General features: G+C 41.2%; 1 protein-coding gene across 1 annotated transcript; it reads left to right on the top strand.

Moving 5' to 3' along the window:
* Window positions 1–574: 574 nt before the first annotated feature.
* LOC114783700 (caspase recruitment domain-containing protein 11-like) lies at window positions 575–25,185 on the top strand. Its single transcript, XM_028969204.1, has 24 exons — window positions 575–724; window positions 10,388–10,601; window positions 11,520–11,657; window positions 11,915–12,240; window positions 13,142–13,321; window positions 13,631–13,777; window positions 14,780–14,905; window positions 14,987–15,181; window positions 15,903–16,034; window positions 16,132–16,183; window positions 16,273–16,400; window positions 16,518–16,624; window positions 16,741–16,784; window positions 16,894–17,026; window positions 17,243–17,444; window positions 17,525–17,651; window positions 18,012–18,252; window positions 18,991–19,078; window positions 19,237–19,332; window positions 19,403–19,526; window positions 19,624–19,806; window positions 20,593–20,720; window positions 21,646–21,761; window positions 23,554–25,185. The coding sequence occupies exons 2-24, from the start codon at window positions 10,400–10,402 to the stop codon at window positions 23,777–23,779; spliced, it is 3,441 nt and encodes a 1,146-aa protein (XP_028825037.1). The 5' UTR covers window positions 575–724; window positions 10,388–10,399; the 3' UTR covers window positions 23,780–25,185.
* Window positions 25,186–26,413: the final 1,228 nt, after the last annotated feature.

Below are 26,413 nucleotides of genomic sequence, written 5' to 3' on the forward strand. Positions count from 1 at the left end.
CACAGGTATCGTGGGTCGCGACACCAGGCAAATAACTGCAACTGCAGCATCTTTTTGCCGTTTACGTCTCTGTTAGTCGACTGGATGCCTCAGGCGGTTGCATTCATTGTCCTTTTTTCTGAACACATTTACATCCAGAGCGACTTCCAATCAGCAGTTATTATAACAAACACCACTCATGTCACCCACTACTAGCTACTAGCACCCCACTAAATAAAGTATACAGATAATGCAATAATGCAAATATTAATACAGATCTACTGCTGCTAACAACAACAGCCTTATTATTACTACTACTAATAATAACAGCAATACTACTACTACTACTACGAATACTTATGCTATTATTATACTACTGACAAGAACAATCGGTGATAATATAAAATAATATAATAATATAGCAGATGTGATCTTTTTTGGTGTGAAATAATACTTGCGCAATGAATAGATTTTACTTTTTAAGTAAATATTCGCCCGTAATTGTCACCTTCCACTGTTGTAGAAGAACTGTACATTGCTGTTGATTTGCATAAAAGCCACGCCCCCCGGCGCGCGCTGACAGACAGACAGACACACGGCCATACAGGAGGACAGGCGGACAGGAGGACAGGCGGACAGTGGGACAGGCGGAAAGACACGCGCAGAGACGCCCGTTCCTCCGACGGTTCCTCCGACTTCACCCACTTTCACCCACGCTTCTTTTCCCGAGATGGTCCTGACGCAGGTATTTCTTTTTATTACATAGAACCCAAGCAGAATGCTGGAACCCTTCAAACTTTCCTTCAAGCTTCTCCAGCGCGAAAACGCCGCGATACACGCAGCGCCGCGACATGCAATTATAAACCGAGGAAAAGCGCTCGTTGGGTCCTGCGGAGGCGAGTGTCATTTACACAGCAGGAAGATGTCTGTTGCTGGGACGCTGAATATACAGATAACATTACAGAAATAAAAACAAACGTAGTACGAGTTATTATTGCATTAACACGAACGATGTTGTTCATAAATATAATAATAATAACGATACACAATAGTGGCATGGCTTTGTCATCTCATGTCAGGACAGAGACCTAACTTCACCCCTGGCTGATGGCAGCACACAGTCCCTGCTGGCACCTTTGGCCACTGGAGGCTTAAGTCACTTTTGCCTTTCATCATCAATTTGCTGCTTAATGTATTGACTTGTAGGGATTGAATAGTATTAACAGGCCTGTGGGACATTTTTATTGTGATGCAATAGTATCTATCTATCTATCTATCTATCTATCTATCTATCTATCTATCTATCTATCTATCTATCTATCTATCTATCTATCTATCTATCTATCTATCTATCTATCTATTATATCACCCCCCCCCACTCCATATTATTTATATGTCCAACAGTCAGATATCAACAAGATACGCTGACCGGAGTTTTTCATCATAAGACAAATCAGGCTGTCAGAGGAAATGAAATGACCCTTTATTGAAAAATGACATTTCTTCAGTGTCAGATAATGCAGATGATTACTAATCCACAGAGCAAAGTTTGGCAGAGATTAATAGTCTTGTTTAAGAAGTATTAGCCTTCTAGAGGCAAACATATTTATGGCAGAACTGCTCTAAATACAGTTACATGTTGTGGCATTATATGAAAGATTGGTCCCATGGTTCAAATGACATATCTAGAATTTTTAAAAAGAAGGACAAAATTGACTGCAAGATGAGGATAAATTGTTACAGGTCCAAAAATGATTGATTTATCTGCTTCATTCGCATATAGGGCACTGTTTTTGAAGTGCAGCACTACACGCTACAAACTACTATACTACATGGGGCTTATTCCCCAGTGTAAGGTCAATGGCATCCTCAGCGTGCACATTAGTATGCATTAGTGTTTTGGACATGTGTTGGCTTGATACCATCCTGAATGAGGAAGTAGTGGGTGTGAGAGCTGTCAATCCTCGAGCTCCTCCCATTTGTATAGCCTCTTCATTCAAACCAAGATTGAAGATCATATTGTGCGTGATGGAAATAACTACACACAAACAACAATACAGATAACTCTCACAACTTCCTTGTTTTATCTATTTATGTAAATCTTCAGGATGCCTTTGAAGTTGCATTAGTTAGAAACCGGCTTTCATAACGCATAGAACATAGTGGTAAAAAAAATAGGGCCCGTTATACTATTTTTTTTTATTGGGTGGAACATGTATTTGTGGGAGCAGAAGCAGTAAAAGGAATTAATTTGAATAGTCTATAATGTAATAGTCTGACCGTACAGCACAGTTGCCACCCTCTCTACCAGCTTTGCTTAACAAATTTCGTTATGGTCGTACCGGCAGAGCCAACCCAGTATTACAGGGCTTGTATGAACACTTGCCCTTTCAGGCTTTTCAGATCTACTCCTTGTTGCAGCACGAAAGGCTCTAGCCCCAAATCCTGCTGCATGTGTGAGCCTCTTGTAGCACCAGTACCGTTCGGTACTACCAGAGGATAATATGTTTTTTAAAAGTTAAAAGTTCATTTTTCTTCCAGCAAAGAACCATATGTTCTTTGATTTGAGTGCTGTGGGTCTTTATTACCGAGTGTTTCCAAATGGCATTTGGAAACAGAGATGACACTTTCTTTCTGAGTATGGGAAAGAGCTGAATAGCACACATGGTAATGACTGCTGTAAAATGCCAGAACGCTGCACCCTCAGTCTGCCCGAAAGCTGGGATTATTCAAGCTGTCACCAAGTGGCAAACAAAATAAACACACACACACACACACACACACACGCTCACTCCAGCACCGCTCCACATCTGTTCTGCGAAAAGTGGAGAATTGTAGGTGCTACACGCGCAAACACATTGTGCGTGATTATATCGCATCTTCTAATGAAAAGAAACACAAAATGAAGCAGTTCTAAAATACACTGACTGTGATATTTTCTTTCTAACGGCTCGCTATGATCAAATCTTTGTAATGATGATAATGTGACACGATTTATGCTCTTTTTCTTCAAACCTCTGAAGAGGTGTTGCTAAGTTATTCAGATATCTGCATAAGTACAGAAGGGAACTTTATCAGCAAAGGAACGTGGAATGCTGTAATCACTGACCCAAGTGTGTCACATTAAAAGCTTTGTTAATTATCATAAAACCATTTTCAGTGATCTTGTAACAACTGAAAACTGTTGCACTGATTAAAGAAGCAACACAACTGGCCAAATTCACACCAGTACAGTGCAAACGATTATTTATTATTCATTTTGTAATTTTCATATTCCAACCCCAAACAAGGACGTTTGCCTCTAAATGCCTCTACACTTTTGAATGGCAGTGTATTAAAAAGAACAGTTCAGTCTTTCTATACCCTTTCATTTAAAAAGTCTCTAGTTTACTTGCTGCTAGTTACTTCTGTCCCAGCATCACTAATTATTACAAAGGAGTTTTGTAATGCTCAGATCTGAACTGAATCTGCATCACTTTCGGTGGATTCTTTAGCATTTATTGGGCAGTGGTGGCCTAGCGGTTAAGGAAACTGTAATCAGAAGGTTGCCGGTTCAAATCCCGATCCGCCAAGTTACCGCTGAGTGAAACCCCGTCCCCACACACTGCTCCCCGGGCGCCTGTCATGGCTGCCCACTGATCACCAAGGGTGATGGTTAGAAGCAGAGGACACATTTCGTTGTGTCACCGTGTGCTGTGCTGCTGTGCATCACAGTGAAAATCATTTCATTTTTTTTCTTATGGCACTTCTTCTGTAATAAAATGGCAAAGAATACAAAGTCAGAATTAAGTATTTGTTGTAGACCACTGGAAAAAAAAACATATTCAGCGAAACATTTGATAATTCACCTTAAATCTGATGAAACAGCATTGAATTTGCACCTAATATTAAAATTTTTTTTTGTAGATTGTTGGGACAAAATAGTTGTTGGAATGTTGGAAAACCTTCTGTGCATTCAAACTCTGTATAAATAATAAAACAAAATGAGACAAATAAAGTGAAACATTCAATGAAATAAGACCAACCAAGTGACCAACACACTTTCCTGGATTACATCTCCATTCTCACTCACACAGGGTCGAACACGTCAATGTGCAAAAGGACAAAACCCCGCTGTAAACACAAAGCACACACCACCCCACACACTCTGTGTGAGGCAGGTGTAAGGCTCTTTCAGCTGAGAAACCGATAGCATCAGATTCTCTCTGGCCTTTCATGCATTTCCAGACTGCACACACAAAGCTGGGATTGTTTATATTCTGAGGACCCCGTATCGGTTTACCGCCGGTTGCATCACACCCGGGCCGCTGAAGAATGTCCACACTGTCTTTTTGTTTTGGGCAAAATTTTCTCACCCTTGACCTAATGAAAATGTGTGTCAGAGTGATTGTTCAAAAATTCATTATGCTCCTTGTTTCTTGTTGGAGGTCTATGATTTGTGTGTCTGTCGGTGAACGTCATTTCGCCTCCCAACAGCTTCCCTGAGCGGAGACAATGGCGCTTCATCTGCAGAGGCGGTGTTATGAATGTATCCAGCTTCCAGTCATTTTTTTTTTTTTTTTTAAAGAGAAATTCTCGGTACATTGGTGGAACTAATCCCTACCAATACTCACACATTGATATTAAATTCACAATCACACATCTGACTCACACGTTTGATATTAAAATACATTTGCATACTATTAACGTGGAAGATATTAGTTATTTTGGATTGGTGCGATCATACGTCGAGCTCACTTGCTCAGCCACATTGACCCAGGGAGATGTGACATGCTTGATAAAATCGTAAATGTGACACATTCGTAGGCGTTCATTTACTATTTTTACCTCAGACACTCTTTTAAACAGAGGCACATCTGTACTCCTTTTTAAATAAAGGTGAATATAAATCAATTTAAGGTAAAATTATGCTGTGGCCTTTGGCCCCAAGGTGACAGTTTAAAATCAGTAGTTGTGGTAGAATAGGACTGGATGACAGGAAGACTCAGGTCAGCCCTGAGCAAGCACCCACATTGATCCTGCTCTGTTGTGTCGTCACGGATGTAATGTGCTGTCTTTCATGGGTGAATATCAAGCTTGGACACTCAAGCCAGTTTGACGTCCCAGTGGGATGGCAGTGAATGCATTTACAGCGTCCCCGCCTTCGTTCGTGGCAGAGCGCAGGGCTTAAAGCGCGTTGGCGGCCTGCCTAATTGTGTCCCTGCAGGGTTTGTGCGCCAGTGTGCGCCCGTACCCGTCCCTGTCATGGATTTACGTGGCGCGTGACACTGTGATTTGTATAAACTGAGGCTGCTGGATGAAATGTGACTGTGACATTTGAGGAATGAAAGTAAATGGTGACGCCCTGGACTGAATGCTGAGAGATAGCTGCTCTATTTGGCATCAGCACCGTGCTGAATAAATCACAATATGGATTTATACTGTTGTGTAACAAATGACATGTTTAATGCCATAATGTTTGTGTTAATTCCCTTAATATGAATACCAAATATTAATTCTGCTGTGTTCTAAAGTAATAGTATAGTAATATTTAGAATACAAATATGTATCATTGTATAAATTGATGAGATATACACACACACACACACACACACTTGGTCATCAATTTATGCAATGTTAAATACTTATTTTATGTCTCACACACACACACACACACACACACACATATATATATATATGATTCTGATGATGAACTGATGTTTTTTGGTTGTATTGGGAAATTCTGAAGAATTCACATACTTTCAAGAACCACTATGGGGAATATTTGAGAAGTGTCATTTAGAACATGTTTTCTTTCGGGAATGTGAGGTTCACTAGTTCACAAACCAAACTCACTCGCTCACTCACTCACTCATTTTAAACCACTTAGTCCTGTTACTCGAGATCATGGCTGTCATAGCCCATCATGGGACCCTGGGCACAGGGCGCGCACACACGGTCAGTTGCCAATCCTCTGGAGAACCTGGCGTGGTCCCTGGAAGTTTGAGATGTCTGCTGACATTTATTACAAGAATACAATCCACAGATATCTGGCAACATTGTTTACCATGAGTCCTGAGCGACAGAAATAAACACACACCCATAAAAAGGTAGTTAGTCTCTCTTCTTCAAGATTCATATAATTAGCAATCAGTAAATTAACTTGACCTTACACTAGCGAACCAGCCCCATGAGCTACTATAGGGCTCTGCATGTATGTATTTATGCAAGTATATTAATTCTATCTTAAAGGCATTTACCACAAATATCCTGAAGTAAGTGGTTCCGTGGTTTCATTTGTGTGACCTAGACTGGATTTTACTGCACAATTGATTGTTTCTATATCTGATATTTTGTGAATTGATCCATATCGTATTCATGTTAAAGATGCCGGCTGATGTAAGATTTTGTTTGTGTGTTCATTTTTACCATTCACGTGAGTAGGCGAATTTGAGGTCGCCGCACTTTTTTGCTGAATTCTGACTCACGTGACCTGTGTGTCCTCTCCGTCTTCATCACGCGCTCGTCAGTGCGCGTAAGGAGGGCCTGGCAGGAGGGCCCGATCTGATCTGATGTGCGTGTCAGTGTGTCACTTTAGCGCCAAGCAGCACTCTGCAGTTCTTGTGAACACAGAGCGAGCAGCGCTGCAGCCCATTGGCTGGAGGTGCGCCGTGGCTTTGTGGTTGTTCTAAAATCAGATCAGGCCAAGAGCACACATAGTGATAACTTCCGTTTCTGAGTGTGTGTGTGTGTGTTTGTCTGTTTTGTCATCTTCTTTTCCTGATCTGAAACTCGACTTAAAGCTTGGTCATAGAAACGTGTGTTAATGTGTGTTAATTTTTCAGTGTGAACAGGCAACCAATCCTTTGTGTGAATAATGCATTCACACTCATATCTTAATTTTGTCTTGCCTTTACAGGGCATATATTACTGGTGAAATATCATTACACACACACACCATCAATTTACCTAACAATTTGTTGTTGTAATGCTCTCTCTCTATATATATATTTCCCTGAAAAGAGATGCATATTGTACGTAAAAGCATTTTATATTACATGCACGTTATGTGTCCATTCGACTCCTCAACAGCAACACCTGAACAGTGAACACCCACATTACACCCACGTTGCACTACACACGACCTGTGTCTGCACACATTTTAATGCTGATTGGACCATGCATCTGCACTTTATAGAATACTCACTTGCTGCTCAATCCCATCACTTTGCTCCATCTGCCTGTTATACCCCTCACCCCCACCCAAATTACATGTACATTTTAATTCATTCAAATCTCACCTTTATCTTTATATTATTTTTATATTTATATTCTTTATAACTTATGACTTGCATTTCTTGTAAAAATACAAAATTGAATTTATTTGCCTCATTAACATTTTTGCTTCAGTTTGTTGGAAATTAGCAGTGATTTTCTCATCATACACCTTCCATTGTAAAGCTGTCCCTGCGTTAACTTTCATATGACAAATAAAACTGAAACTGAACTGAAACCATGTGTCCGTATGCCGCCATGTCTGCAGTCTGCAGCACTTACGGTGCTCAGATGGAGCCTCCGCCAAACATCTGCTGCCGAAAAGAGGAAGTGGAGAAAGACTTTATTAGTCATTTATTCCAAAATAAGTTTGGCGGAAACATGGTTAGGGTAGGTGAGGTGTGGATGTTGCGTGAGTGTGTGAGCTGTGTTGTGAGCTCGGAGAGCATTGGTGGGAAAGTGCGGAATACTAGTAATGAGTAGGCTGAGTCATACCACGTCCCGTTCTAGATTAACGCTCACGTATAAACACTACTGCTCTCAGATGTGTGTCACTATCTTATCTTAGTTCTTCTGCACAGCTTATTTATCTTATTTTTTTGTGATGCTATTACCTCTGCTTTTGCTGCTATTACCTTCTGCTTCTGTCCACTTTCTGCCGTGACAAGTGCAATTTCCCACTCGTGGGACTAATAAAGGTTTATCTTATCTTATCTTATCTTATCTTATCTTATCTTATCTTAGCTGCTTGGAGGAGGTACCTTTTCAAATTCTCTCCCCTCTGGATGTATTTGAAGATAAAAAATATTTGAATCCTTTGGATATTTTAATTAACTCAAATGCTCTTGTTACCATGAACATCTCCTGTTAAGGACACTATCTGTTGTTGTCAAAGTAGGTTTCGGAAGTGTACAAACTGTTATGCGTTAAACAACACCTAATAATGAAAATGAACATCCCAGACATTCCATCAACCCATATCAGATTACAAAGGCACACGGTGAGTGTGCAGACATTGAAAAAAGAATCATGCAAAAGTCTGCATGTGCGAATGGAGAATGATCTGATAATGACTGATTTCCTTAGCAAAACACTGCAAGGCACCGTGGGAGACAATGCAGGGATTATTGCAGCCAACGGTGAGCATCTCTGCCTCTCTGAAAACAACAGTCTCGCTGGTGGATGCGCAAACAGGGTGTGGCCCAAAGCCTCAGCAGGCTGTCTTACCTGAAAATTTGCATCAGCAGTAACGTGAAGTTAAAATGCATCTGAGTGCAGAAGTTCAAAAGCCAAACTAAATATAAACATTGGGGCAAAAGTAAAATCAGTGCAGTGAGAGGCTTCCCAGATATGGGGCTAAGGAATCTAAGGAAGATGCGAGATTTTCACAACAGTAATGTTTATTGTAAAATGAATATAAAGAAACATGAAACAGAAAATGGGATCATTAACATTATCGCACAACTTTCACATTGGAAATACCGATAAAGTGAAATATGATATTCCATACCCTTAGACAGATTATCTGCATTCATTCATTCATTCCTTTATTAATTTATAGACATTTATTATATAGATATTTATTCAGAATGGTGATGAAAACATGCAATACGTGCAAAATGTATTGCATTATACGATTGTTAATGTCCATCAATGGGAATGACTATGGCAAAATTTCCTTTGCTGAAATATTATTCACAATAGCACAAATTAACGAAATGTAAGTAATTAAATATAATTTATCACAACAATCCCCAATAAATTTTGCTGTAAATATTGTTAAAATATTTCAAAATATTTCCATAAAATACAGAAATCTATTAAATACCAGCATTTTCGGGGACAATGTACACACAAAATCAAATTAAATATCCATACATCTTTTCTCTCCGGCCCTTTCCACCTATCAGGAAAAAAAAAATCTTGCAGAAGGCATGAACTTCAAACCACTACTTGAACAAAAATCAAGGAATGTGAAATACCAAAAAAATCCAAATGCTCCTATATTTTTCCAAACCTATCCAGATATATGAACGCTTCCCATTTCCCACATTTCTGACCTGGATTTGCCCCCCCCCCCACCAATCTAAGGCAATAATGGAGCTCTCAGTTATTCCATGGATAGTGATGCATGAGCCAGAAATAAGATGCCAGCGCTGCTCATTATTCTGCCTGAAAGCTAAATAAAAGGGAAATGGGCTTTAAAACATATGCATGCATATATTGGGAAATCTGTCTTGAAATGTGGACTTCAAATATTTTTTTTATAGTTTCCCAAAACGAATGCAGACATCCCTTCTGAATGCTAGTATGTATAATGAGTAAGCTTTGTATTGTGTTCATGTCTGTCTGCATCATTTTTATTCCAATAATAATGCTTGCTCCAACACCATTGTATACTCAGAGGCAAAACCACCTTTTGATCGCCTTTCACAGTCATCATCACAGTCCGACAAGAACCTGAATGCTTGGTACACCCGACTCTTCGGGGTTTGGTGTGTTTTCATTATGAAGCAGCTGGATCAGAGACATCCATGCCCTTTTTGAAACATGAGAGAAGAAGATACGCCCTTCAGTGTTCTGGACAATGTAGTATAGACACCAACCACATGATTTTTTTATTTTAATTGTTGATCTTTTATGATTTTCTTATTTGTATCTTCATGCATTCGTATAATTTACTAATTTTACTTATGTTTAGTTTAAAGGTACCTTTTTGTGAAGCTTAATGGTTTGGAATGGGTTGGATGGAAATTTGTAACATAGGGGTAGTAGTAGCCTAGCGGGAAACACACAAAGAAAACCACAAAGTCACAGGTTCAAACCCCACTTGCTGCCACTTAACACTGAGTTGCTTCAGGGGGACAAACACCCCCCTGTCAAACGTAATGGAGGTCAAATGTAGGACCACACCCACTCGACTCCCGATCCACTGGCTTTATTAGTGGGCGTGTGAATGCAAACCACGGTCTCCTGCCAGCGCAGGGGTGGCTGCGAGATCACAGCACCATCACTGGATATCGTCTTCTGTTTCCCCAAAAAAACCATCTGGCGTGTCAGAGGTTTGTAGAGGAAGCGAATGCACAGTGGCAGCCAACTTGTGTGTATGGCTTCTTTCCTTGGCCAACTTTCATTTTATTTCTCTTATATTAAGGCTTGATTGGAAATGGATAACGGTGGCACAGGCACGGCCAAGGAGGATGACGAGGCACTGTGGGAAAATGTGGAGAACAACCGGTACATCCTCACACGTTACATCAACCCCAGTAAACTCACGCCCTACCTGCGGCAGTGCAAAGTCATCGACGAGCAGGACGAGGACGAGGTGCTGCATTCGCTGTTGCTGGTAACAAAAGTGGACAGATCAGGTGCGTCATCTGGACCAGCCCCATATTTGTTTCCCACAGGAATACTGTATGGTTATATTTGTGTGTATGTGACCAGGCCCACATATCGCTTTAGACATGTAATATGTATGCTGCCCTATTTATTCAGGGTCCACAAGGGTGCGCCATAAAATGTCTGGGTCTTCTACTGCATACCAGACTACATGACTTTCAAACTCATCAGATTACTGTACAGTTTTTTTGTGATTGTTTTAGATAACAACAAATCAATGCTTTCACCCCCAAAACATTGTTTTATCATAAAATGATACTGTATGTGTGTGTATGTATATATACATATATACACACACACACACACACATATAGACGCACACACACAGTATCATTTCATGATAAAACAATGTTTTGGGGGTGAAAGCATTGATTTGTGCATTGAAGCATTGAAGGTGTGTCCAAACTTTTGGCCTGTATTGTGTGTGTGTGTGTGTGTGTGTGTGTGTATATATATATACATACATATATGAACACATGTGGAAGGTGTGTCCAAACTTTTGGCCTGTACTGTATATACGGTTACAGTGTTGACAAAGACCACAGAATATAAAAATGCAAATGCAGCACAGGCAACAGTAATCAGACGGTTGTGGGTTCGAATGCCGAACTGCCAAGTTGCCACTGAGGTGCTATTGAGCAAAGCACCCTCCCCACAAACTGCTCCCCGGGCGCCTTTCATGGGTGCCATCTGCTCACCAATTGTGTGATGTGTGCTGTGCTGCAGTGTATCACAATGACAATTACTTCACTTTCACTAAATGTGAATTTATCCTAGATTATTCTAATCCATCATAAAAACCAGATTCTGTTGTGTGAGCCAACAGTCAACCAAGGCAATTATGATCCTGTATATAATATAATTGTGACAGGGTGTCGCTGTTTCAGGTCGCCTGCTGGATATCTTGCACACCAAAGGCCAACGGGGATATGTGGTGCTACTGGAAAGCCTAGAGTTCTACTACCCTGACCTCTACAAGCTGGTCACTGGGAAGGACCCCACCCGCAGATTCTCCACCATAGTTGGTGAGTGGTTTAAATTTGTGATTTCCTTTCTTGGAACACAAATGAAGGCCATAGTCTAGTGTTTTATTACCCCAGAGACCTCTGCTCAAATTTGTTGATGCCTGTGCTGCTGAAGAAAAAAGTAGTAAAGAATATCCAAAGAATTCCAACATAATCTTCCGAGTGGAAATAATTTTGGTTGCTATAATGAAGTAAAATCAATTGGATTTCCTATAAAATATTATAGCTGTGCGTATAATGGTTATAATTACCTGCAGTAGAGGAGGGTCATGAGGGCCTGACTCAGTTCCTGATGAATGAGGTGATCAAGCTGCAGCAGCAGGCCAAGGCCAAGGATGTGCAGCGCGTGGACATCATGGGCAAGCATCGCACGCTGGAAGCGGAGAACCGGAAGTTGCGGCTCAACAACCAGGAGCTGCACACCTTCCAGGAGCGTTACAACAAGATGAAGGAGGAGCGCAACAACTACAACGAAGAGCTCATCAAGGTCAAGGATGAGAACTACAAGCTTGCCATGCGCTATGCCCAGCTGAGTGAAGAGAAGAACATGGCTGTCATGAGGAGCCGCGACTTGCAGCTGGAGGTCAGTTTGCTCATTATAATGACGCCTACGTTCACTATCAGAGGTCCAGATTTGTTTATTTCTTTTATATATATATATATATATCTCCATGTTTCTCGCATTCTTTTTCAGATAAAAAAGGTGCAAGTTCTTAGAATATAATGAACAAATGCTATACAGGAGAGCATCATATTTAGAACAAATTTGGTGTGCAGCCCCAGTGACAATAGAAAGCATAATCAAGAGACAGTTCAAATATCTTTCCATCTCGACATAGCTTGAGATATATATACAGTACAGCATATAGAGAGACAAGATGTCGAGGCTCTGGTTACATCAGTACAGAAAACAAATAGATATCATGGACTACACTCACGACTAGAAAAAATATCTGTGTAATAAGGTAATAAATATAACATGTGCAGTTACAATTTGAAATGTACAATTATCCCAAAACTTAAAGTGACCAGTGCAGCAGTTTGAAAACTTGAACAGAATTCTTGAAAGTGAGGATTGCCCATAGAGCAGCATTTGCATTACAAAGGCTATAGTGTGAAGTACAATAAAGTCACTTAACAATCTGTGTGTGTGTGTGTGTGTGTGTGTGTGTGTGTGTGTGTGTGTGTGTGTGTGTTTGTCAAATTGAGAATTTTAATTTGTTTTAATGGTTTGTGAGAGGATATTTAGAATTGAACAGTGTGTGAATGATACAACCAAACCAACTTTACTGTTCTTCTTAGTCTTTTGTTCTTATCTGATCTGCCGTGCCTGCTTATCCGCATTCTTCGAGGTATTACGCTATGATCCTCTGTGGTTCATTAAGTAAAAACATGATGCAAGAGTCAAAGTGGTTTTTTGATTAGACGCAGAGGAGCATGCTCTTATGCTTACAATAGTGTCGATTTGATTGGCTGCCCTGCAGATTGACCAGCTAAAGCATAAGCTGAACAAAGTTGAGGAAGAGTGTAAAATGGAGAGGCGACAGTCTCTGAAACTGAAGAACGACATAGAGAGCCGTCCCAGAAAAGAGCAAATCTTTGAGCTTGAGCGGGAGAATGAGGTTCTGAAGATCAAACTGCAGGAGCTGCAGTCAATCATACAGGTAAGTAGAGTTGCTTTAAGAAACAAATGTTGACAAAGTGCACTTTCCACATGCAGACACATTGCAGAACTGAGAGACAGGGTTTGCAGAAACTCATGCACCATCTCTGAATACGTTTTAAAGCTAAACCGAGAATCTATCTTGATAGCAATGTGAAACAGAAACCATCATAAAACTTTCCTATCAAATGATTGTAACCAAGATCTTCACGTCTGAAACTTGGGCTCTTGTTTATGTGTCTTTGAAAACCAGTGAGTATCCCTATGGCTCTTAATGTGCCTCAATGTGCTCCCCTTTTCTCTTCCTCAGCCAGGGCCTCTACCAGACTCCGATAAGGCCATACTGGACATCTTGGAGCACGACCGCCAGGAAGCTCTGGAGGACCGTCAGGAGCTGGTCAACCGGCTCTACAACTTGCACGAGGAGGTGCGACAGGCTGAAGAGCTCAGAGACAAGGTGAGGCCTCCAAGACTGATTTCATTCTATCGCACCAGCGTCTCCTCTGGTTCAGAATAGGGTTGCAATGGTACTCAGTAAAGTACTGAACTGTTTGGTCTGCCCTGCATGGTCCATTGCAATTAATTCTGATTTTCTTTCCAGTGATTGGACATGTACTCTTGCAGAGGGATTTTGCCCATTAGCACTTACAGTTTAACAGGTTACTGTCAAACTTAGCCCGCACTAGCGGAGGAGCCGAGAGAGTTTGAAAGAGCACATCTTACTTGCAATTTATTAACTTCTGGTCTTTCATCCCTTCTATGGTGAATAACTCTCTGTGTTCAGACATATGTTCAGAAACAATATACATTTCACACAGTCCTTACTGTTCTGTTCAAAAAGTCCCAATGTGGCATATAACTCTACCAAAGTAAATCAGAAGTGCAGGCTGATAGCTCCGCCCCATCACATATCACATAAGCTTATCTTATAGGTGCATTTCACATCTGTTACAAATCGCAGCAAAACATCAACTGTCTATCAAAAAAATATCAATAAACAACAAAAAACAAAGAGAATAAGAAAATGCATTTAAACAGACATATCTTGGCACAAGAAAATAAAATAGTTCTCTTAACACACAAAACATGTACCAAAAACAAACCAAAACCGCGGCCCGTAAACCGAAATATGGACCGTGCTATGGGAGACCTGTACTGTTGCATCCCTAGATTGGAGATAAGAATCCACCTTAGTCCTGAAGACTTTGAAAATTTGCTCCTCCATCTGAGTTCGACAATGCACAATAACAGACAACAAAACCACACCAGGAAATGTAGATCTCCTGGGTGCATAATAAGGTCGAGGAGAGCAAAACATCAGAAAATATGAAGATTACAGAGTGTTACATATTGATAGAATTTTTTTACAGGCTTCCCCCCTACGATTAACAGAATGAAGACTAGCATATTTCCCAGAGTTTGTAAAATGTTTCTGTTCATTGTTCATTAAAATTGGCAGTACCTGGAAGAGAAGGAAGCCCTGGAGTTAAAGTGCTCTACACTGGTGAAGGACTGCGAGATGTACAAGAACCGGATGAACACGATCATGGTCCAGCTTGAGGAAGTGGAACGTGAACGGGATCAGGTGGGCCATCCTATCACATTTAATATAATTTCAAATTCCAGCAAAGAATAAGTCAGTCTAATGGTTCCCCACCCTCCTCAGGCATTTAAGTCAAGAGATGAGGCCCAGACCCATTTCTCCCAGTGTTTGATCGAGAAGGATAAATACCGCAAGCAAATCAGGGAGCTGGAGGAGAGGAGCGACGAGCTCCAAATTGAGATTGTACGCAAGGAGGCCAAGATTGTCAACATCGAGTCGAAGATTAGCCGCCTCTCCAAAGACAGCGCCTTGGATCAGGTGTGTGAATCTGATGTTCTTCAATGGACACTCATTTCCTTTCACTGAAACTGAATGAAGAGCTTTAAACTTCCTGTTTTTCGCAAAATCAAAAGCAGGAACTTACAGGAACTCGAAACCCACCGAAAGAAACAGCAACTTTGTTCAGCAACGAATCTGTTGTGTTTCATACCCCTCTACGTTCTTTTCTGTCCTTGATGGCCAGATGGTTGCCAATTCCTGCTTTTCTTCTAAAAATTCCTAGCATGTTCTTCTAAAAATGTTAGAAACCCAATACCTTTGGGTCCAAAAAAACAGATTCATTAATAGTAAAAGTTTAAACTTTATTGCCGGGTCACGTCAGGACGTGCTCGATTTATTTAAAAAAAATTTTTTGTTGAGTTATTAAGTGGTATTTACAGATTTGTGTAAGTCGCTCTGGATAACAGCGTCTGCCAAAAATCTGTACATGTAAATGCAGCAAGACAACATGGCTCCAGTTACAACAGGATACACAAAGAACACACATTTATAAAAAAAATTATATAAAAAAATCATCACCCCCACATCTAGACCCTTTTGGAACACAAGGAATTGAGAGAAGGGTCCAGGGTAGGATGCAGTCTGTTATCGTGGACAATATTATGGCAATATATGTCCTTATTTGAAGATAGGAGGGAATGTAAATACTGTTTTGGCTCAGTTTTTTTAATGGTTTCAAGTTTTTCCTTTACTCAACCAGAGCTTACCTCGAGACATTCCCCTGACAATGATATCAGTTTTTGGTCAAGAGAACAAGCCAGAGCAGTTTGAAGACTCCAGTGACGACTCGCCTGAAGACAACAAGTGCATTTTCAGGCGCAGGCAGTGCAAGGTGAGCACAACCTGCTTTCAGTCCATTAAACTGCCAGCTGTTTGCTTTTGCAGCCTATGACGGGTGATTATTTATGTCTCACACCCTCTTCCTTTAGATCGGCAGAGCCAAATCTCCCATCACCACGCCCAAGACCCTGGACTACCCAGGTATGCTAGACATTAATAATGGTTCAGTTCCTTGACATTAAAGGATCACTGTCTCACCCACTGTGCGTTCTTACTGTTCTTTCTTTTAGCCGTATGCACCACGAACGGTGATCTGTCTGACGGGCCCAGCACTGAGTTGAGCTCCATCAATTTAAGTTCAGCCAACACGACCAGCCTTCCAGTAACTCCTACCAGCACTACAGAGGCTGTCAACAAAGTGCGCTTCTGAGAATGGACAATATTGTACTTATTAGCAGTTCAAATGTAGTGCTCTTCACCTTTGTGTGTGTGTGTGTGTGTGTGTGTGTGTGTGTGTGTGTGTGTGTGCACGCAGTTCCGTTACCGCAATGACAGCATCGTGTCCACAGCCCCCGAACCTCCTGGGAACGCCTCTCTCGTTAGGAGGAATAAAGAGGGAGACCACGACTTCCAGCCCAGGAGGTAGTGGTGCAGTGAGCGAAGGCTTTAAATGCGGATAAATCCAATAACGTCTGATACACACCGTTCCATGTCAAAGCGCTGGCAGTCGGAATCATTTTTCAATTTCTCTGTTTTAGCCTCTGCTCCCTGGAGAGCGACAGTTGTGAGTTCATGGAATACGGTATGAAGCAAATTGCTTGGCGGAGCCGAAGTAGTGAACTTGTTTTCAGCAGTGTGTGACAAGTTACATCCCTCTCTCTCTCTATTGCTGTCTGAAATGGCCATTTCAGACGAAGATGGAGACAGGTTTTCCCATGGACCGCCTTCCGTCCACTCGTCTTCATCGTCGTACCAGTCTGAAGGCATGGACTCCTATGACCTGGATCAGGTTAACAACATCTTCAGGAAACTCTCCTTAGAGAGGTAGAACCAGCTGCACTGTCACAAAGCATACTGACACTTTAATTATTCACTGTCATTCCACCCACATTTATGCCTCTTTAAATACAATTCCTCTTTTTATCTTAAATAACCACACATATACGGCATAAATGCATCTACTATTGTATACTTTTAAGGCAAGTTTTGAGTCCAACTCCAATCCAACTGAAAAAAAATTATGACCTTTTATTTTTTCAGACCGTTCAGGCCATCTCTCAGCTCCTTCAGCCGAATCAGCAGTACTCTAAGACCCATCCAGGAGCTCTCCATCCAGGGGGAATCCTTACTGTCTGAGCTCACCCTTGTTGGGGGCAATGACAGCGGTATCTTCGTTTCCTCCGTACAGCCGGGCTCCAACGCGGAGGAGGCAGGTCTGAGGGAAGGATACCACCTTTTGTTGGTGAGGCTCACGAGCGCTCTGTCCAGGACCTGGGATTCTGATCGGATCTGTGTAACCCATGACCATCATTGTCTTTACAGCTGGAGGGCTGTATCCGTGGCGAGGCCCAGAATGTTCCCCTGGATACCTGCACCAGAGAAGAGGCTCACTGGAGCCTGCAGAGGTGCACTGGGCAGGTCCAGCTTCACTACCGGTGCAACATTGATGGTGAGCTCAATTCTCTTTGACATTCCCGAGATTTCTCTTTTTTTATCCTCTTGAGCAATGACAAGAGGATCTGAGTGCTTCAGGGTCATCATCTTTGTGTGTTAAAGGTTGAACTTGAATTTGCCCTTGGGCTGTCTGGGATATGCCCTTCTTCTGGCTCGTTCTGAGTTCTGAAAGTTGTTTATTCTATCAAAGAGCTTGTAACGTTGTATTCTTTCACTGAAGGGACCTTCACTGAAGGGCCAATCAATATTTTTAAGACTTTACAAGAACCTCTGACCATTCTCCAACATTGGTTAATGGACTCAGTGGTCAGCTGTACTGGGTAAGCAGGGATTTCCTTCTGCTTCTTCTGTCCAGGGTACCGAAGATTGCAGAAGGATATTGAGGATGGATCTGTGGTGTCGGGGGACTCCTTCTACATTCGTGCCAACCTCAACGTTTCTGACAAGTTGGACAACTGCTCTCTGAGCGTGCGCTGTGACGAGGTGCTGCACGTGCTGGACACCATGCACCAGGGGAAGTGCGAGTGGCTGTGCTCACGGGTTGATGCCTTCTCCGACAAGGACCTGGATAGGGGAACAATACCTAGTTATACCAGGTAAGTCTTGTTTTGTCCACCTAAAAAAATTATACATTTCATAACAAAAAAAAATAAAACACACTCTAAAATAAAGCAGGATTGTAATCTACACAGTACAATGAATTGAGACAGCATTCATCCAGGGCCATGGTGCCACACAAAAAAACTACACCAAAAACAACACATCAGGCCAGATACATGCTGGCAGGACTACAGATAAGAAGACAGAAAAGGCAAAAATGTACAACAGTGTCAGGCAACAGTACCATTGTGTCTCTGAGCAAGACACTTAACCCTGAGTTGCTCCAGGGGGACTCTCCCTGTAACTACTGATTGTAAGTCGCTCTGGACTTTGGTAAGGAAACAGACTTGTGATCAGAAGGTTGCAGGTTTGAATCCAATGAGGTACCTTGAGCAAAATACCGTTTCCACACAATGCTCCCCGGGCGCCTGTAATGGCTGCCCCCTGCTCTACTACGGGTGTTGGATTAAATGCAGAGGACACATTTCGTTGTGTCACTGTGTGCTGTGCTTGCTGTGTACCACAATCACTTTCACTTTCATTTTCAAGTGTCTTGTTCATGCATACAGCGGTGGTAGATGGGGAGCTGCTACAACCCAAACATCCAGATAGTTTTACTTTATCCACAATATCCCTGCTGTGGAGCAAACATTGCAAGTCTTATAGCCATGACAGTTTGCTTCCATTCTTCATTTGACATCCTTGTGGTCTCTTATCTGCTCCTCTCTCCCCAGAGCCCAGCAGCTCCTGCTTGTGAAGATCCAGAAATTGATGTGCCGAGGGGGACCAGGGGACAGTGACAGCCTGCGTGGGGGGCTGAGGGTGAGCTCATTTTCATAAGAGGAAGAGAAAGAGAGAGGCATGTGTTTGGCTGGCCTCCATACTGCTGTAAAAATGATCAATAAGGTCTCTGGAAGGAGGGGAACAGGCATTTTCATGGGGTGCAGCGTAAGCTGAACAACACTCTTCGCTTCTTTTAGAACACCTTACAACCAGAGGACACCTCATCTTCCCCAGATCCCAAATCCAGCCCCCGACTGTCCAGGGCCGGCATCTTCCTCTGTCAGATCTTGCAGGTAAATGCTGGAGTGTTCATTGAGAGTAAAGGGCCAGATATCAGAACTGACATTTACATCCTCAAAATAGATTGTCAGCAGGGCTGATCCAAAATACAAGAGGATGAACAGTAATGAGCGGGTTCGGATCATCAGTGGAGGGTGCCCGTCTTCTCTCCCCAGAACTGGCTTCTCTGACAGTCTAAAGCAGCATGGTGAGTCTGTACCTCCACTTCCCATCACTGCCTTTTTTCTGTGTCCAATCACACAATGTCACAGCAATATCTAAAGCCTCACTTCATGTCATTTCAGATTCCTCGGACTCTGACAATGACCTGAACAAGAATTTAAACCTGGTACCATACAGCCTGGTGTCCCCATACCACTGTCAGCGCAAGAGGCCTGTTCTTTTTGCCCCCAACGTTCTTGCCAAGATCATCATCCAAAAGTTCCTCAATCTGGGAGGAGCCATGGAGTTTAACATTTGCAAGCCAGGTACTGTCAGGGGGGATGCAACACAGACTACTGTCCTTTAACTTTTGGTATATGAACTTTACCTATTTAAGTGACTTATTTAACACACGGTGCACACAACGAAATGCGTCCTCTGCTTTTAACCATCACCCTGGGTGAGCAGCCACTGCCCACTGAACACATTTCATAGCTCATTTCTGCATAAGATTGTCAACATGCAGGTTTGCATAAAGTATAAGTAGAGTATGTTGTTTGAGCACATTAAACAAAACCAAACAGTTGTCCCTGCTTTCAAAATGGCATATACGGTGCACTACAATGTTTATACGCGTACATGCTCTTTTTTCAGCAGAGATGTAATATGAGAGGTAGTGCAAGGGGAAGCGAAGGTGAAACACTAGACTCAGACCTCAAAACCAGCTGAATCTGACCTTTCATTGAAAGAAAAAAAAGAAAAAAAGAAGCTGCAGAATGAGATACTGAGATACTAGCTTATCTGCAGAAAGCAGATAAGCACAGTGCTGTATCGAAACGGCAAGGCCCTGATTATGCACCAGAATGTAAAAATATGTATGTATCCAGCTATCCAGATTGCTTTCGGATTGGATGTTTAAGCAATTGAGAATGATTATAATTATATTGATTAAAAAGCATATAGATAACATTTGTAACATGGGTTGTAAATCTGGACATTACTCTGTACAAAATATGTAATCTTAAATCCAAAAATGATGACCCGCTAGCACAATGCAACAGTTCAATGTTTAAAACCTTTTGGTCTCTAAAGATTTTGTGTCATCCCCACAGACATTCTTTCAAAAGAAGAATTCCTTATAAAGCAGAAGATTGAAGATTCAATCATATATTCCAAGGAAAAGCCCACCAGTACATATGAGTGTGTAACTCCAGAAAACATTGAATCTGTTGCCTTTAAGGTATGTTGGTCAGTTGATGTCATGAACATTTTAATGTAATTCCTGCTGTTTTGTGACTTGAGAAGTTTTCTCCTTCTAGGAGCCCAGTATGTGTGCTGACCTGTCATTTGTATAATTCATAGATTTCTCTCTTCTCTTCATATTCTTCTTGATGAGTTCTGATCATGTAGCTATAATTCAGTGTAATTGGCGAGGAAGATGGTTTCTGAAGGGACGGGCTTGGCTGTGGCTGGTTGGAAGGGGGAAGTGGTTTGATGTTTGGTGGGGGTCCGTCTCAGACTGAGATCAGGTGATGGGTCAGGAAGCGTAGCTGTATTTCCTCTTTGTCTCTCTAACGTGTCAGCAGGCATGTCTGGCTTCCTGTTTCGAATAAGTTAGAGACAGAGATGGCCACATTTGCCAAATAATGACAGATGTCTGGCTAATGGATGTGTATATGTTGCCTTTTGAGCACCAATTGTTTGCTTGCTCATTGTCAGCACAGTCAGAATAAACAATTTAGGTCCATATCTGTGTTTCACCAAAAGAACGGAGGCAAAGAACACTGATGCAGGTAAACAGCGGTTTATTCAACTTTCAAATAAACAAACAAAACTCATGGGACGAGTCCCGAAAGTGAGCAGGTGTGGTGTGTTGGATTGGATTGGGGTGTGGCTGTCAGGTGAGAGTGGTCTGGCGTGCCTGGGTGTCTGACGTTCCGCAGCTGGAGCCATGACTGGCATCACAGTTTCCCATTCATTGATTATGCCTAGTCCTTAGTCTAGGACTGGCCTTAGTCCATGAATGGGAAACTGACCCACAGAGTGTTTTAATGAACTCTTGTGGATGTTATACCGGTTCTCGTTTAACCATTTATTACTTACTTACTATACATTTGCCAAAAGGAATGTCAAATTCTAAAGCCTGTTCATGTCTTCTTTCTTAGAATAAACATTGCCTGCTTGAGGCAGATCTGAGTTGCGTGAAGCACCTTTTGAGGAGAGAGATTTACCCCATTATCATCTTCGTCAGGATCTCAGAGAAGAACATCAAGAAATTAAGGTTTGTAATCCAGATGTGGATCAGAATAAGTAATGAACAGCTCTGGTTGGCACTGTGGGGGCAACGTGTAATTACTGGCACAGCGGCTTTCAACTGTGCGTACATTTATACCGGCCGCTGACATTCGGTTAGCAGTTAGTCATGACAGCAGCGGCAGCAGTTCTTTATATCAGATTCAGCAATAAATCATGATACTTCTTCTAGTGATGCATGATCGATACACTGGTATTTTGTATTGATGGAGCAAGCTTTAAACAGAATGCTTGAAAACTAAGATAGAAAAACAAATGGTGGAAGGAAAGTCGTTCATTATATTATATAATACTACATAATTAAAGCATATTAAATATTATGATTAATATTAAAAACTCTTATACAGTGAATTGTATAATCAAATTCTTTAAACAGCAATTTTTATTTTTATTTTATGGTACACAAATATCATATTTCTGTCATAGACTTGCAGCATTGCAGAATTGAGAGCATTGTAATTTCACTGTTATCATGAACAGTGTTTCATTGTGAGCTTTCTCAAGCTGTAGATACTGTATCTGTTATGGAGGTAACCATTTTCTTTGCCCTGCTATTTAATTGACTCAATTAATCCTTACATTTTTCAAACTAAAATTTAACTAGGGCTGTCAGTTGATAAAAAAATGTTTTAAACTAATTAATTGCACATTTTGCAATGAATTCATCACAATTAATCACAATTAATTGCTATTCATTCTTTAGACTAAAACTGTAATGCATTTATAAAGCTATGACAGATATGCATCACACTTAGAAATAAAATTTGCACCCAAAATTAGCACCCGCATTCACCAATATCATACATTTATGAATATGCTTGCCCTTACTGGCTTTGATGAAAGCAGTAGAAAAAACAAGACCTTTATTTTCCAAATTAAAACCTTTAAAAAACAGTGTTAAGTGATAACATTTTTTCCTGAATTTATTATAAGAAAATCACATCTGTCTGCACTCTGAGCTCCCTTTGTGTTAAGAGCAGCAGATGAAACTTCACATAAAAATTTAAATATAAAACTACAAATAAAGTTCAGTAGCTAACCTCATGGCAAATTACAGAAATGTGTTTATTGTATTTGTAAAACATTTATTTTGTATTTCATACTTTGAAAATAAGGCTACAGATTTTAATTCAGATGTTTCCTGGTAGAATGATTGTTGGCTTGTTAACTACATTTGATGTTTGTTGTTTGTGTATGTAATATCAGTTAACATTATAATGCTATCATCCTCACAAGATTATCTGAAATTTTCATAAAAAAATGTATTCTGTTGTTTTTAATGCTATTGAAATTGACTGGTAGAAAAAACATTCAGTTCCACAGACAGCAGATTAAAAATACTATTTAGGATTATAGAAGAATTTAGGATTATAGGATAATTTAGGATAAGTATATAATTAATGGATGAAGTGCAGTCACTGCACTGGTCCATATGGTCTGTGATGGACATTTTTCGATTAGGGCTGCAAGACAATATAACAAATGTGTGATGAAACTTGTGAGCCCTGCACAGGAATGACAATTTAGTTGTTGCCATGAATTGAGATACTAACTAACCTGACAGCAATTTCTGGTTCACTCAAGGTCATTTCATTTAGTGCAGATCACACACTGCAAAATGCTTCAGCAGTCATTTTGTTTGTGCCAAGTCTCATTTCTTTTTCAAAATGCAGCCTGTTGCATCCACCTACCATGCGTATTTGGAGCATATAAATTTCCTCGCTTTCTGTGTTTTATCATTTTATTTGTGTTCTGTTCAGGTCCACTTGGCTCTACTGCAGGAAACTGCCTGTGAAGGTGGATTCGGAGGAGGAATTTCTGAAAATCTGCAGGAACAAAGAAAAGGAGCTGGAGGCCCTGCCCTGCCTGTACGCCACCGTGGAGCCCGACTCCTGGAGCGGAGTGGAGGATTTGCTCAAGGTCATCAAGGACAAAATCTTGGAGGAGCAGAAGAAGACGGTCTGGGTTGAGCAGGATCAGCTGTAGGAAAGGACCTGCTGTGGAGTATGATCTTTTTTTTTTTTTTTGGCCGGGTGTGTCTGGTTGGCTGAGCTCCAGGGGGTGTGCTTCCTGACCTGAAACCTGCAGCCGCTCAAGTCAGTTCAGGGAAAGTATGCACAGGAAGTCATGTCACCATTCTGCTTTATAAGGTTCGAGCTACACCAAAAATGCAGACCACGGAATGTTGCCCCTCCTGAACGCAGCGAGACAAAATTCCTCGGAAACGATCTCTCCGGCAGGCCGCAAAGGGAGTGCTGCCACCGCACTTATCATACATCACACCAGCGGGACTGCAAATAAGATTAATGTTCATAACTATAAATTGAATCTGATGCCCCTCTTCATCTGTTTGAATGATGGATGGTGCTGAAGGCATAGATTTTTTTTAATGCATCAATCTGTTGTACAGCATGAGAAGGCTTTTTTTTGTCATGCAAGCCCCCAGGCCAAAAGCAAGAGACAGTGCTTCATCAAACGTTCTCAATGAGGGATTGATTTATGTGTGAGGACTTTACCCAGCACCACCTCTGCGGACCAGTGAAGGCTGATTTGGGGAAGGCACAGAAATGTGCAGCGCGTTGCCAGGTTTTGATAGATTGGGCCTTCGCATGCTAATCTGCAGAGGACTTGGATTTGTGGTCTTTACGGGTTTCTGGCTTGGCACAGGCTAATTTGTGTTGGACGGCATACGGTGCCACTGTAATTTGGGGAAAAGAGGAGCACTTTACATAAAGCCTGCATTTAGAAGGCACAATGGAGTAAGTGCATTGGTATGGTAATTTCTGTGCGTCTGTGAGGAATTACAGTACTTAAGAAAATGGCAAAACATTTCATGAATCCTTTAAACCATTACCTTCATAGACAGTGCATGTGTGTGTGTGTGTGTACACTGCTGTTCAAAAGTTTAGGGTCATTTAGAAATGTCCTTGTTTTCCACGAAAAAGCATGAAATGAGTTTAAATGAAAAATGTAGCGGAATGAATATGAAACTTTTATCATTGACAAAGTTAGTAGTAATGATGTAGTCAAACCCACAATTGTTGATGCACCAGATACTGAACCAGTCTGAATTTGCTTCTTTGAACATTGCAAATGTTTTCAGCTGTACTAAAATCATAGCAGGTTTTCTAATAAACTACAAAGCTTTTAACGTGACAGCCCAGCATTAGTAAAAATAGCGTTCCATTGGAAAATTTCAATTATTCTGTAAACTATTTTAAGCAGGACAGGGCAAGACTAATTGTTGCTGATCTACATGCTTTCAGTATTTCTAAATTAACTTAAACTTCTGAGCGGTAGTAATATATACAGTACAGGCCAAAATATTGGACACACCTTCTCATTGAATGTGTTTTTTTATTTTCATGACCATTTACATTGGTAGATTCTCACTGAAGGCATCAAAACTATAAATAAACACATGTGGAGTTACATGTGGAGTACTTAACAAAAAGTGGAGACCTGGCCTCCACAGTCACTGGACCTGAACCCAATCGAGATGTTTCACCGCAGAGTGAAGGCAAAGGGGCCAACAAGTGCTAAACACCTCTGGGTACTCCTTCAAGACTGTTGGAAAACCATTTCAGGTGACGACCTCTTGAAGCTCATCGAGAGAATGCCAAGAGTGTGCAAAGCAGTAATCAGAGCAAAGGGCGGCTATTTTGAAGAAACTAGAATATAAAACATGTTTTCAGTTATTTCACCTTTTTTTGTTAAGTACATAACTCCACATGTGTTCATTCATAGTTTTGATGCCTTCAGTGAGAATCTACCAACGTAAATGGTCACGAAAATAAAGAAAACACATTGAATGAGAAGATGTGTCCAAACTTTTGGCCTGTATTGTATATATTTTAGTATATAAAATACAAATGGGCATAACTCCACCTGAAAGATAAGTTGCTTACAGTTTGTGTCTATGTGCATAATGAGTTGTAATGAAAGTTTGCATTTAGAGTGTTATTATATTTTTTAATAGTTCAGTTTTTTTTATATATATATTTGGACGTTCTGGCTGACCCATATTTTTTTCCTCCTTTAAGCCTGCAATTATTGAGATTTAAAGCAATTTTGTACTTTGCCAAACATCGATTGTCATAAGTACCATTCTTACACTGTACCTGCTGACGATGATGATTGTAGAGCACATGCAGAGTGTATCTAAAAGGACATATTTATTTGGGATAAAGTGTAATGCGATTATCAGTGACCTGTATTGGTTGAATTTTATGCATTAAATGAACTGTCAAGTGTGGCGTGAGGGACGCAGACTGTTTCCTGCTGCCGGTCTGATGTGCACTGCTGTGTGTGACAAAGGAAGTGCTTTATGCTCGGTGATTCTGTGATGCTTTTTTGTGTCCCTCCGTGCAGCTTCAGACAAGACTTAGGGACGCGCGACGAGTTAACGCGAGCTCCAAAGACAAAAGACGTCACGCTCCGGAGGAGACAGAACAGGAGGAGAAGGTCCTTGACACGCTTGTCGTTAGCCGAATGGTGGAAAATTCAGTTGGCCTCAGCCAAAAGACGCACAGCTTTTTAAATGTTGTGGTGGCAGCGTCACCACCGTCAACAGGGCTGACGGTAAACCAAATTTCCACTGTGATTGTAAACACCGTCACA

The sequence above is a fragment of the Denticeps clupeoides genome, unplaced genomic scaffold (assembly GCF_900700375.1).
Source record: "Denticeps clupeoides unplaced genomic scaffold, fDenClu1.1, whole genome shotgun sequence".
Classification (NCBI taxonomy): Eukaryota; Metazoa; Chordata; class Actinopteri; order Clupeiformes; family Denticipitidae; genus Denticeps; species Denticeps clupeoides.

What these genes read in the sequence shown, in the direction of transcription:
- LOC114783700 (XM_028969204.1), top strand. Translation starts at nt 10,400, where the DNA reads ATGGATAACGGTGGCACAGGCACGGCCAAGGAGGATGACGAGGCACTG. An exon ending in CACGACTTCCAGCCCAGGAG is followed by an intron (nt 16,625 to 16,740) that starts GTAGTGGTGCAG and finishes TCTCTGTTTTAG; the next exon opens with CCTCTGCTCCCTGGAGAGCG. An exon ending in TGACAGTCTAAAGCAGCATG is followed by an intron (nt 19,527 to 19,623) that starts GTGAGTCTGTAC and finishes ATGTCATTTCAG; the next exon opens with ATTCCTCGGACTCTGACAAT.